At 44.2% G+C, this 13356-nt stretch overlaps 1 protein-coding gene across 1 annotated transcript in view; it reads left to right on the forward strand.

Annotated features, from left to right (window-relative positions):
* Window positions 1-2351: 2351 nt before the first annotated feature.
* Window positions 2352-13356, forward strand: part of LOC137143064 (regulating synaptic membrane exocytosis protein 1-like) — a 132214-nt gene continuing 121209 nt past the window's right edge. The window contains exon 1 of the mRNA XM_067532654.1: window positions 2352-2787. Coding sequence (XP_067388755.1) covers window positions 2624-2787 — 164 coding nt within the window. The 5' untranslated portion in view covers window positions 2352-2623. The remainder of the gene's footprint in view (window positions 2788-13356) is intronic.

Below are 13356 nucleotides of genomic sequence, written 5' to 3' on the forward strand. Positions count from 1 at the left end.
ATATTATAGCTTGATCTGCCATATGTCTATAATGAACTTACAGATTTGAAGCTTATAAAAAAAGAAGGTAAAAGAGGGAGTAACTTCAAAATTTAGCAAGAGTTTGTGGTTGTCTGGCTAATTAGCTGTTGTGGTTACTTGACTGTATGAAACATAGAAGTAGTATCTTGTCTGACATGTTCTTTATAGCTAAGGCCTAAATTAAACCAAGGATTGTGTCTTATATTGGGATGTATATAACAACATTAGTAATAATTTCTATATTTTTTGTGTTGTCACTAATAAAGACATTAGATTTCAGAAAGGAAAAAAATGAATGAACACAAAGGAAAGAGAAGACCAAAAGGAATGAAGACAGAATAAGCTGAATATGTTTACTAATAACAATACAATCAACTTATTCTGTCAATTTTTTATTAAAATACCAAATTTTTATGGTACATAATAATACACAAGGCTTGATGTTACTGATATATTTGTTTGAACAATACACAGAATTCAATCATAATTCCTTTCAACTTGCTATTCCCTGTTTGTCCAATGTATACACAAACAATTCTGGTAAAGTAAGGTATGTTATGATTGCATTTGATGTGCTACTCAGAGGTATTGACAGGTCTACATGTGCTAACCTTTCCATTCTTGTGTGGAATTGCTTCAGGAGGAGGGACCTGGTGAATTCCATTTATGTGTGAGTGAAGAAAGTGGGGCAAATTCTGTGCCCCAGCCCTTGGCTTTAGTTCAGCTCACCTATATTGCTTCCTGCTTCTGGAACTGGCTGGTTCCAGATATACAGGCTAATCTACATGATACATAGCTGCCTATAGCTCCAAAGAGCCATTCCAACTGCCAACGATTGCCAGAGCATAAAGATGCCCTGGCCACATTCCTTTTCCTCTGCGCACACACCTTACACTGAGTTACTCTATATTTGACCCTACCATTACTGCCCTCCCCATTCACTTGCCATCTATTTTTAAATATGTCCCTGCTGTCTAGCAATCATCAGTGCTAGATGAGTAGCTCTGGACTGTCTACTGACAAAGTCCTGTGTCTGGTTCCCAACAATCTAATTTTGGAGTCTGTCAGACAGACTGTTCTCATCAAGAATAGTTTAAGCAGCATTGCACAGAGTGAGAAGCAATTCTTGGGCCACGCTTATTGAAGACGTAGAGATTGCTTATAGATTTGGTTCCATAATCAATGTAGTCTCAGTATCTCCCTTACTGCTTTTACAATGACGTGACAGAATTGATCCCAGCAGTAATATCTTAGGGAGGAGGAGCAGTTGCCCTTCATGACCCTTTAGCATTTGCATAGTTGTTGGGGATGCCCTTCATGTCAAGAAATGATTTGATTTTTTTTTTCCATGAAGAGTTTGTTTCAAGGTTGGTTTTGGAAGGCCCAAGTAGGCAAGAATAGGAAGAATGAGTGGGGCTAGCCCGAAGTAAGGGGGAAGAGGGAAACGAACTGTGGTGCATGCACTGCTCTGGCCCAAGAGGGGGGTGCCCAATGAGAGCATAAAACCCACATCTGGGACAGGGGAACCTGGAGAGAACAGTTCAGGCAGCACCAGGCTGAAAGGTAGGGACCCAAGGAGAACATGTACAAGTTCTGCTCAAAGCAGAGAAGCCAAGAAAAGACTGGTGTGTGGAACACAGGGCTGGATCAAAGCAAGGGAGCCAGATGGAGGACCTGCAGCCTAAGCAAGGACTCTGGGCAGCATGTGTGCAGTGCCAGTCTGTGGTCAGGGGAGACCATGTGCAGGGCAGATGAAGTGATGGAGAGTGCATGACACCAGCCCAAGGTGGGGGAGCTCTGGAACATGGCGCTGACCTGTAGCGGGCAGGCCAGGTGAAAGCCGGTGGCACTGGTTTTCTGGGAGAAAGCTTAGGCAGAGAAGTGCATGCAGGACTCTGCACAAGGTAGGCAAGGGACATGGCAGCAGCTGGGGAGACTGGCAACGTGCAGGGCCCTGAAGGGAGGTGGAGAAAGCTGAGAGAGCACAGGGGAAAGTATCATCCCAGTAGCAAGCCTGGCAAACGTGTCAGGCCCCCCAGGACGAGTCGGGGGGACGCCAGGGCCAGTGGTGTGGGTGGCTCAGATCCGTGGGGTGACTCCACACAGCTGGCGGCGCTCCGCGTGAGGCAGCAGGAGCCTCCTCCAGGAGTGGAGTGGCTTGGGTGTCAGTCAGTTAGGCGGAGTCCAGCTCCCCCCCCCCCCACCCTCCCTCAAAGCCAGCAGCAGCGGAGCCTGTCAGCAGCATCCGCCCTTCTCCTCCAGCCCTGTGCGTGCAGCCCGCCCGGGCACACGTCCTGCCAGCTGGAAGCCCGAGCCCCCCGCCACTCCCCGCCCGGGAGGATGGGCTGCCGGAGGCAGGAGGGCAGCCCCCGACCTTCCTAGAGCTGGGCAAACAAAGGGAGCAGCAGCAGCAGCCCGGCTGGGGTGGAGGCAAGCGACCATGAAAGGCTGGGTCTCCGCCTCCTCCTCCTCCGCCGCCGCCGCCGGAGAGCTGCTGGCTGCTGCCGATGATCAGAGGACGAGCCAGTGAAGGGAGGCGGCGGAGAGGCGGGCTCGGTTTGCCTGGCGGAGGTGGAAGGTGGAAGGGAAAGGCAGACATAAAATGTCTTCTTCGGTGGGGCCCCGCGGCCCTCGCCCACCCACGGCGCCTCCCCCGATGCAGGAGCTGCCCGACCTGAGCCACCTGACAGAGGAGGAGAGGAACATCATCCTGGCGGTGATGGACCGGCAGAAAGAAGAGGAGGAGAAGGAAGAGGCCATGCTCAAGTAAGCAGCAGCCGCCCCTCATTCATTCATTCATTCATTGATTCATCGCGGGCGGCGCGGGAGCGGTGGAGCGGCCGGGCGGCGCGGACTTTGGGAGCGGTTGTGCTCCGAGGCTGGCCCCGCATCGTGCCCTGCAGGATCCCTCCCCTCCCCCGCCTTCCCCAGCCCCGAACTTCCTTCTCCCCCCGGCGGTGCTCTCCCACCCGTGGGAGCCGCCTCCCTTCCCTGCGGGAGACACCTGCCTGGGAAGAGAGCCAGCGCCCGGGGCAAGGGAGGAGAGGCTCCTCTCCGCAGCCCGGGGGAAGAAGAGGGGAACCCCACCGGCAGCACCCACCCTCCGCTGGGGCGTGTTTGTGTGAAGAAGAGGGAAGACCTTTCTATTGGAAAACCCGCCACATTTGGGGAAGGGATTCCTCTGGGGTCTTTCAAACCCTGCCTGTTACGGGAGGGGTGATGGGTGGGGTTTCCCTAGTATAGAGCCTTAAAAAAAAAAACCCGCAATAACCCTCCCCACCCCCCAAAAAATACCCCAAACCAAAAAACAAAAACAAAAAAATCCCTGCTGCCCCCACCTGGCTCAGTGTGAACTGAATCCTGCCACTGGGGGATCAGGCAGCAATCTACCTCTTCCTCTCCTTCTTCCACCCCCCTGCAGGGTTTCTCCAGCTGGGCTATCTTTGAGCCCATCTCCTGCCTGCTGCTCGCTGTACTGTGGGCAAGGATGGGGTCGGGAGGCATCTCGCTGTAGAGGGGCATTGTGATGTGGGATAGATAGCACAGTGTGTTACTCTGCTCCTTACAAAGGGGGAGGTGTGTATGCATGTTGGTGGGACAGAGAGAATTGGTAGATTTATTACACTGTTGATTACATAGGGAAAGATGTAGGTTGATCAGGGTGTTGGTGGATACCATATTTGGCAAGCAGTCTCCCTCCTGCCTCTATTTAACCTTTTATCCCTCCCCCCTTTCTTCCTTGCAAAACAACACCTATGTGACCTTATTTTCTATTCTTCTCCATTAGTAGCAGGCTTCAACTGTAATGTTACTAAATTGCCTCCTGTGAATGATGAGACTAAACATATTGAGACGGTGGCCTGAGGAAGAGAATCAGATTTTCTCTTCCTCTAACCACCCTCTAGGCCTATTCACTTTCAGATGGAAATGGCAGAATAGGTAACTGAATACATGCAAAGCTGTTAATGTGATCCACACCCTCTCTATCCTGTAAGGTGTGTCCTGGCCTCACTGGCTCCCATTTCCTTGTGTGTGTTTGGAGGATAGGGCTGGTGGCTTGCGCAAAAGGTGTAACATGCTGTGGGGAGGGGGTTCCTTTGGCAGCATGAGAATTAATCAGTCTTAAGGTGTGGGTTCTAGTCTTTATGCTTTCCCCCATAGCCAACAGCATAGTCTGTAATGGATGAAAATATCGAATCCCTGCAGCCTCTTAACTTCTGTGCCGTGTATTGCAAATGATGAAGCTGGGGGCAGTGTCTCCTTGTGCTGTTGTCTCTGTCCTCTCAGATCAGTGCTGGGATTTGCATTTCTGCGGTGGCTGCTGCTGCTGCTGGTGTTAACTGCAGAAATGTACACTGAGGCCCACTAGCTCCTGATGCTTCTTGCCTGGGACTAGGCCTAGGGAAGGGGGTGTGGCAGTGTAAACTGAGTTTAGGGTGAATAGTTCAGTTTCACTGCTGCTGTGGTAGTAATACTTGGGGTGTGGTTGAGATTGTATTGGGTTTGGAAGAAGTGTGAAATTGTACTGCACTAGCCAGTGTGGGGATAAAGCATTCAGGGTCACTTTCAGTCTCTGTCCATCATAAGAGAATTGAAAGGAAATGCTGACCAAATGCTATAAACTATATCGCTACTTTCCCCATCCTCTATCCTCTACCCCTTCACGCACTGCTACTTCCATATAAATGTTGATCCTTTATTCTGTGGAAAATATTTCTGGCAGTATAATGCTGTTATACAATAGCATTATAAATCTCATGTCCACTGTAGGAGCAAACTTTTGTCAAGAGTGATGCTAATTTTTCAGTAATATAATTGTTAATGTGGGATAAGGGATTTTGTCGTCGTCTTCTACACTTCTTTCGTACTAGCATCTGTGAACCCTGGAACAATGTTTAAAATGTTTTCCACAAGGGTGTTGGGAATCTTCAAAGCTTTTGCTAAAAGACTTGGGGCACCATTCAAAGTTAATTTTTAGCACAGGTCAAAAATTGCCCTTTGTGGAGTCTGCTTGACAATTAGATCATTCTACATTGCTTTAAACATGTATTCAAAGGGTCTGTGATGCCACAAAGAATTTCTTGTAATTTGGTCCACATCACGGTTCTTTTCAAAGGCATCTGAATAATAGGAAAGATTCTGCATCAGGCTGAGAAAACGTGATCTTTAGATGGACTCTGATTTGAAATCAAGAGCTGGAAAGTCAATCCATAGTAATGGAATGACGGAGAAAGTTTATAAACTTTGCTATATAGTTATATCATTGGTTTATGGGAATTAGGTTTGAGTAAGTGGTTTTCATCTAGTTATGATTGCATATGTTGTACAGAACCATTATATCTTCTAGAATCATTGTCCTTTTTTCTTTATGGCCAGCACTACACTTTTTTTTTCCCCTGGGACAAGAATTATTCACGCTTTTGCACAGAATAAACCTTATGGATAGTAAATTCTTGTTCAGAATGTTATTCTGCCCTAATTCTTCAGAGAGGGGTATGTGTTATACATATATGATGGTGCCATCAATGAAATAAATTCCACAGCCATATTATACGTTATGAGTCTTAGACCACTTTACCTGTCTTTTGCCTGTTTAATCATCTCCAGCAGGATTTGTTCAATATCCCAAATGTCTGAGCAGCTTCAAACAGCTGTCAGTTTGTTTTTAAAAAAGAAATCTGATAAGGAAATGTTTCCTTCCTCAGCCCCCACATCCCAATGTGGAACTCCCTCTCAAAGTAATGCTGATCTGGGATGCCAAATAGACAACTTTCATTCCTGGACCAGTGACAAGTTTACTGCCCAATATCTCAATACAGAAGATGGACGCGCAAGGGGGCAGAATTAAGGTTGCCAGGCAAACATAAATCAGGCATTTCCTAATTTTTGAATGCTTGATTTTGCAACCTAAATAATATTTTAAAATATAGTTTTATTGTATGTTGTACACACGCAAGCTTTAGGAGAAATGGGACTCCAAGATTAATTGGATTTTTGTAAGGTGTGGAATGCAAAACTGGATCCAGGCTTCACTGCTGTCTCCAATCTGTAATGGAGATCTGGACTTTTGAAAGCGATTTCTCTGTACCCCCTCTTTACATATACTTTTACTTTTACACAGAGTAACTCCCACTGTAGTTGTGGCCTGTATAATGCAGGAAGTCTGACAGGATTACTGTGATAATCATTCTGGCCTTAAAGTCTATGAATCTATAAATTAATGGGTGTTACTCATGGCTGTCAGGAGGGAGGGGAAATGTGGTTTTGTATAGGAACTCCCCAGGGCACATGGGTGTTAAAAATTCAGATTTTGGTAAAAAATTATGCAGAAGAGGCCTCCTTTTTAATATGCTTTCTTCCTAATACTTCATTGGTTGCCAATCTTGAAAATGCCAGCATCCCAAAGGTTTTAAAAAAATTAAAGATTTTCATTCCAAATCTTATCATGCCCTCTTATTTTTTTAAGATGTACCTAAACCCTCTTTTTTGCTTCCTTTGACAGTGGAATAAAACTGTCAAATATATAGTATTGCAGCCTTCATCAGGTGATTAGTTAGTTAACATATTACTGAGAACTTTTTAGCATTTCATTTGATACTTAAGTAAAAGAGAGATTGTTAAAAAATTGTGAATAGTGCTGCAACTTACATTGTGAAAACAGTAGACCAAATTGTCTGCTTGTGGAAATGGGCACAGATCTATTGACTTCAACGCAATTTGCTTATCTGCACCATGAAAGAATTTGGCCCAATATTTGTTTTCACCTTGAACCACTTATATGTGCAAATATCTGAACTGAGTAACCATATGATTATATTGCTCTAGACCTCATTCATCCACACCCCATCCCTTCTGTACCATCTGCTGTATCTATCTATTCACTGGCTTACATCTATACATTTTATTGTAAGGGGCAGATTCTGCTCTTTGTCAGATCCAGAGTAACTTCAGAGAAGAGAAAGACCTGTTCTGGATTTTCACTGGTGTAAACAGCAGCAAAATTAGGGTCCACGTTCTTCAGGGCCTAAGTGGGTGCATTGGTCTATTATACTGTAAAATATATAGCATAATTTGCGGGACTGGGAAAATAGGGTGGAAATTTCAAAAGCACTCAGCTGGCATTTCACCACTGAGTTTAATGAGAGGAGAATTGGCCAACAGTGAATGCTTTGGAAAATCCAGCCCATAATTTTTTTGGAAAAATGACTCTAAAATACTTGTATCTGCAGTGTGCCTTTAGTCTGCAATTGCTGTACTGGGGAAAACATTTCATAAGATCCCATCCAACAAAGATCAAAAAGGCTCGATTCTGCTCTTTTTAAAGATCCCTGTGCAAAACTTCAGTTTATTGGCGGCGGTTTGCACATGATCAGGACTATGGAATTTACACCAGATTCTTCAAGGAGAGCCAAATGCAAGATCTTGGGATGCATGGATGGCTTTTCAAATCTGTGCTTCTACCAGTTTTGGCCAGTGTTTAATCCTTACGGTATCCAGTGTGTATTTGGGGAATATTTTTCCCTAGGGTATGCCTAGTTTTGGAGTGTAGGCATTGAATGGGATTCTTAGTCATTTTTTCACTGGTCATAACCTATTATAGAGAATGGATTGGCTAAAATGTGGGGGTATGTTTTAATTCTTTGCATATGCAATTTAAATATCACCTTCAAAATGTGATTGCATATTAGCTGATGTTGTCCACAGAGTTTTGAACAAGAAAGTCATGATCCCAATATGTTTTCTAGCACAGAGATGAGCAAAGCTCACTGTGATTTTCTGTAATGACATAAAAGTGGTAAGTGTATGAATGGCTTTGTAAAACATGAAGGGGCAAGTATGTGGAGGAACAACTGTTTCCAGATAGTTCTCTATTGGATGCTGAATATCCATATTAGCACACATTCCTGAATTATTCCCCATCACATCAGCTGTATCTTGTCGTTTGCAATCATAGGATCATATACTCTCTTTGTGAATAATTCAGTGTAATCAGTGTTAGCTCTGCTGCAGATTGAGGGGAGTGCATAACTGTCACTACTGTAGTGAGCCCAGATGTGACTGTTTCAGATGCCACCATAATAAATGCATAAATGGTTAAATCTACCTACGCTGGGGGCACTCATTTTCTGAAACAGAAACGAACCCTGGATCTGATGACAGGCACTGTGGTAGGGTGCCATCGCTGGAGCACATCCTCTCATGTCACTGTGCAATGCTGTAGGAACACTGCCCTCGATTCCTTCTTGCTTCTTTAAAGTAAGTAATTTGGGCTGCAAACCAGTTAATATTCCCTCTGCCTGGCATCCAATTTATACAGTTTCCTTTGGTCCCTCAGGTCCAAACCCTTCCCCTGGCTAAGGGATTCCACAATCCTCCTTCCCTGCATTGTTCACTGCTTCTTCCTGGTTAAGGGACTCCACAGCCTTCCCTCCTAGGGCTGTGCAATATTTAAGGCCAGCTTTCAAAGACCACCAGTAGCCAACTTCCAGCCCTGCTTCAGAGCCTCTCTTCTCTCCCCACTTGGTTCAAGGTCCCCACAGCCTTCATGGCATTCTCTCCAAGCAATCTACCCCCTTTCTCTGTCATTCCCCTTGGCACTTCTGAGGTGATGAAATCAGAAGCCACTGAAGGGCTGATTTTAGCTACATGGCCTGCTTGTCTTGTGACTTTGCTTATTTTTCCACTTGGGAATGCAAGCTAAGTGTCTCTAGTGGGGCTGGACCTATCCTTCTTTGGGACAGGCACTTCTTGGTGCATGGGTGAACTGAGCACATCAATAGGCTAGTATTAAGGCTGTTCAGTCCCTCTAATACCCAAATTTCATATTTTGGAGGTCTCTTGGGTGGTTCTGAAGGCAGATTGGAGCGATTAGGGCAGTGATTCTTCAGAATTTAAGAATGCTTTTTCTCTGTATTTAGTGCTTGGGTGATGAACACCAATTTCTGGGTACAATAAGTATTTTTGTATTACAAGTCAATCAGGCATTTTAACTGCCTTAAATCTAGAGTTATTTTTATAAACTTCATTATGTGCAGTTTGTCATGGCATTGCTCACAAAAGGAAACAAAATCCAGCCCTGCAAATGTAGAGGTAAATACTGATAGCTTTTTTTTTCTAATGAGCTTTCTGTGTGTTGCACACTTACCTATGCTAAGGAGAGTAGTCAGAGTAGTTTCCCATTTATATTCATTATTCTGTTTTCTAGGTTTTTAGTTCACATTTTCATATGAAGATATTTACAATTTGCATATTTGCAACATTGTCTTTAGAATCATTGAGGTTTGACACAAGGAGGCCAAATTTTGTTCTGATGAAGTGAGGTTACACAGATGTAGGTGGGGGCATAATATGGCCAGAAAGCTTGAATTTTAGCATTCCAGTAATCAATACTTGAGTTAATGGAGCTGAGTATTTTTTTGGTGCTGTTATTCACTTATAGAAATGTTGACACTGGATGGAAAACCTAAGTTACATTTTACTGTTGGAAAAACATTCATTTGCTATTATATATGTATAGATTTACAACAGAAAGGCAGCTAGTTGATGGGTGTACAGATGGTGCATAAGGCAGTTTAGAGAGAACAGAATTTATAAAAACTCTGGGCCATCCCAGTGTAACTCTGTTGACTTTGGCCCTGAATGATTTTCTCATTTTCAGTATTTATAAAAACTGCCTGGCCTGTCTCTTTCTAGTGTCATAAATTGCTCAGTCAGTCCTTCTATCTGTCTAGCCTTTTGTAACCACACTCATCACTGTATTATCTGAATGCATTACAAATTCTGAAAGTAAACATAAGAGAGGCGCTCTCTCTCTCTCTCTTTTTCTCTACCCTTCTCTTCAGTAGCAATTTTATTTTTATGGGGGAAGTAAAAGGTTTATTTTCTGTTTGTTTCATTTAGTTTAATGGTCATGATTCTTATGCACTGTTTGGGCAATACAGAGTATCATCAGCTACCGATTAGAAATACCAAATCATTAAATGAGCACTCTATTATAATTTCAGACAAGTAGTGGAAGTAATTTGTTGTTTAGCACTTCCCCACCTTGCTTTTCCTTGCAGTTGCCACTTTAACAAGATGTAGCTTTTTTCATTACATGAAGTAACTTCCTAGGTACCAAAGTGATACTTAAATGTTGGTGTGCCTGTTTCTGTGATTGGTAGGATAGGTTTAAATGTTTGATAATATGTAAGTGTACAAAGGACAAACTCGCTGCTTATCATATTAGTACAGGCAATTAATTGGCTAAAATAATTAGGGGGAAATCCTCACTCCTGCTCTAGTTCCGCTATGCTGGATAAAGGGTCTAAATGGCATAAGCAGACCTTTAAAAGTCGCTTGTCCAACTGAGTGAGGATTCCCACTAGCACAGGCTCTACAGTAGACAGGAGTACGGCTGTGCTTCGAAAATCCCTTCACACTCCCAGGAGTAGAAGGTATGCCAGGACTGGGAGGGGCATGTCAGTAGTAGGGCTGCAGCATGCTGTGCTGTGGAGATTCTGGGTGGCATTGTGGCCCCTAGGGCAAACCTGAGAGATTGCAGAAATTTAGGCAGACACATCCCAGGGCTGTCTAGATTATACTGCAGTCCTCTGCAGCCCCTAGAGCTGCTCAGGATCAAGAAGGCTTGAAGGTGGCTTAAGGCCATTTTAGCATATCCAAAAGTGGCCCACCATTTCCCTCCTGCTGGCTGCAGAAGGAAGCCACTGCCTGAAGACCCATGCGGAGCGAGTTGCCACAGGGCTACAAGACCAGTGCCGGCTTCTTGCTGCAGCCAAGGGGATGGGAAATCAGCGCTCCCCTCCCCCTGGCTGTAGCAGGGAAGGCAAAGCTGCTTGGGTCCCTGCTGGAGCCAGAGGGAAGGGAGCACCAATCTCCTGTCCCCCTGGCTGCAGCAGGGAAACCACATGCATCCTGTAGCTTTCCATCTGGCTGTAGTGGGGGAGGGAGGGCTGCTGGCAGAAACTGGTGGCCCTTCAGGGTTGTAAAAATGATATCTGTGGCCCTTGAGCCAACAATGTTGGGAACCACTGGTACAAAATCTCACTCCTAAAGTATAATATGTATGCATTTTGGAATTGGAAAGGATTTTTGTATGAACGTTCCACATGAAAATATGTACAAGTCATTTTATAGGCTTTAATTATAATGTTCTATTGCTCTAGTATAACTTAAAATATGTACAGTGCACTGTTCAAAGTTGATCAGCAGCTGGAGATCATTGACAATGATTGCAATGCACCTTAAGTGGCGAGGGTTGGGGGGGAAAAGGGCATTGTCTGGCTTGCTGGGGAAGGAGTATACCTCTTTAACGGCAGAGAGGCACAGACATTGCTGCAGATGCTGACTCATCCCTCCACAGGTGACCAAAGGAGAGGGGTGAGCATACAGGTACAAACTGGGCAGGAGAAGCCCTCTTTCACGTGGACCAAGTGGAGCAGCACCCACCCTGCCACCTTTGAAAGCAGTGAAATATCAGGTTTGGTCTGGATCCATGGGGGCACTGTGCTAGCCTCTCCTTTCTCAGGGGCCTGGGATGGAATTTTTCCTTCACCACCAGCTTGGCCAAGGCAGAGTGGGAGTTTCTTCATCTTCCCCACAGTAGGTTCGGGGGGTTGGGCAAGGTTCAGGTGGGTCAAGCATGGAATGGGAGTTAGGCTATGAAGTGGCAACTCATTATGTAAGTGTGGGGTGGCTGTCGAGTGTGGGTGCTCCATAGGGAAGAGAGACAGTGATCAGATAAATGGTTTGTTAAAGGAGCAGAAATGGGGGAGAGGGGTTTGGGGCTCCTATGACTGGCACAGCAGGGAACCAACCCCCATCTTTCATAGTCCACCTTAACCCTCATTTGAGGCGGGGATGGTAAGGTTCCAGCAGCAGGTTGGCTGGGGACCAGGATGGAAATGGGGGGTCGGCTGACAGAAGGCCCCTGGATAGATATCGAAATGATCATGGAGTTGCCTGTACTGTACACTTATCTGCCAGGTACTCCCAGACAGTTAATAATAAAGTTGTGGCCTAATTAAACCACATCCACTGTTTCCTGTTCTTCTTCCAGTATGCCTGGACAATGTAGCCCACAGCTATGTCACTTCAGACTCTAATTTTGCCAGATCTTATAAGTTAATGTGTTGAGCCTGCAACCAGATGTATTAGTGTGGGCCTTTAACTACGCTAGCCGACTTTAGTGGATCTCTGCCCAGGCACATGTGTCCCTGTGAGCACATCTGTTTACAAGGTCTGGGCTTAAGTGTGTTTGAGTCTAATCACTGTTTAAAAGGGAGGTTTCCACAGTAAATTCTGGATGTTGCAATAAGAAGCAAGTTTCCCTTGAGTTATTACTGAACCAAAGCCCCAACTTTGTGTAAAGGGGGGTGGACTGCTTTAACAGAAATGAAACCGAGGCCTACTCATTTGTAGTTATTAAATATCTCATAGCATTTTGCAAAAGCAGAGCTATGCTCTGGTTAAATTCAGTTTAATGCAATGTGTTCTGTATACTTATCTTTTCCTGAAGTTTTAATTGCATATGCTCTTTTTTACTTCCTCCATGAATCTATATGCTAGTGTTTCAGTGTGCTGTTAGATAAGTACTGCGTTCCACTCCGAAGGGGGAGATTTCACAGATTCATGAAGTGATTCTTTTATTGGATATGTAAAAATATGAAAATCACTTTGGGACTAAAAGAACTGTATTTTTTCCTGTGTTTCAAGACAAAATTACATATTGATTTTTTTTAATGTAAAATCTATTTTAAGAATGTAGGGCTTTGGTAACATATTATGGTTCTTATACCTTGTGTTTTTATGATTCAATATTGATTGCAGTTTTAAATTTCCAACAAACAAACATCTTTTGATATAAAGAGATTTAACTTATTTTGCATGCACACAAGTTAAGAGCAAAGCCTCATGTATTTATTTTTTAAATTATCAGAAAACTTTAAGAATCAACACAAATGTAAATAGACTGGTGACTGAGAGAAACAGTAATGAATTACGGATCCGCTCACCTCTACATCCTGATTGTTTCCTGAAGTCATCATTTAATGCTCCAAACTTGTTACTATGTGAAGAGTTTTCAATGAGCTATATGAAATATAGCAGTAATTTCAGTCCAGTACCTGCTGGACACAATCACATCATAAAACCACACTCTTCCTATTCAGTGTGTATATGAGACCACTTAGTGAGAGAGAGAGGTTTTGGGCAGAGTGTCAATCACATGTAGATAACACACAGCTGTCTGTTTCATCAAACCCAGGTGCTGAGTCTTTGATTTCCCAGGATTTAATGTTGATTGGGAGTTGGAAGAGTGTAAAAGAGTCAGGCTTA

Source organism: Emydura macquarii, unplaced genomic scaffold, assembly GCF_026122565.2.
Source record: "Emydura macquarii macquarii isolate MOO-44397 ecotype Brisbane River unplaced genomic scaffold, CSIRO-AGI_Emac_v2 contig_3295, whole genome shotgun sequence".
NCBI classification, from domain to species: Eukaryota; Metazoa; Chordata; order Testudines; family Chelidae; genus Emydura; species Emydura macquarii.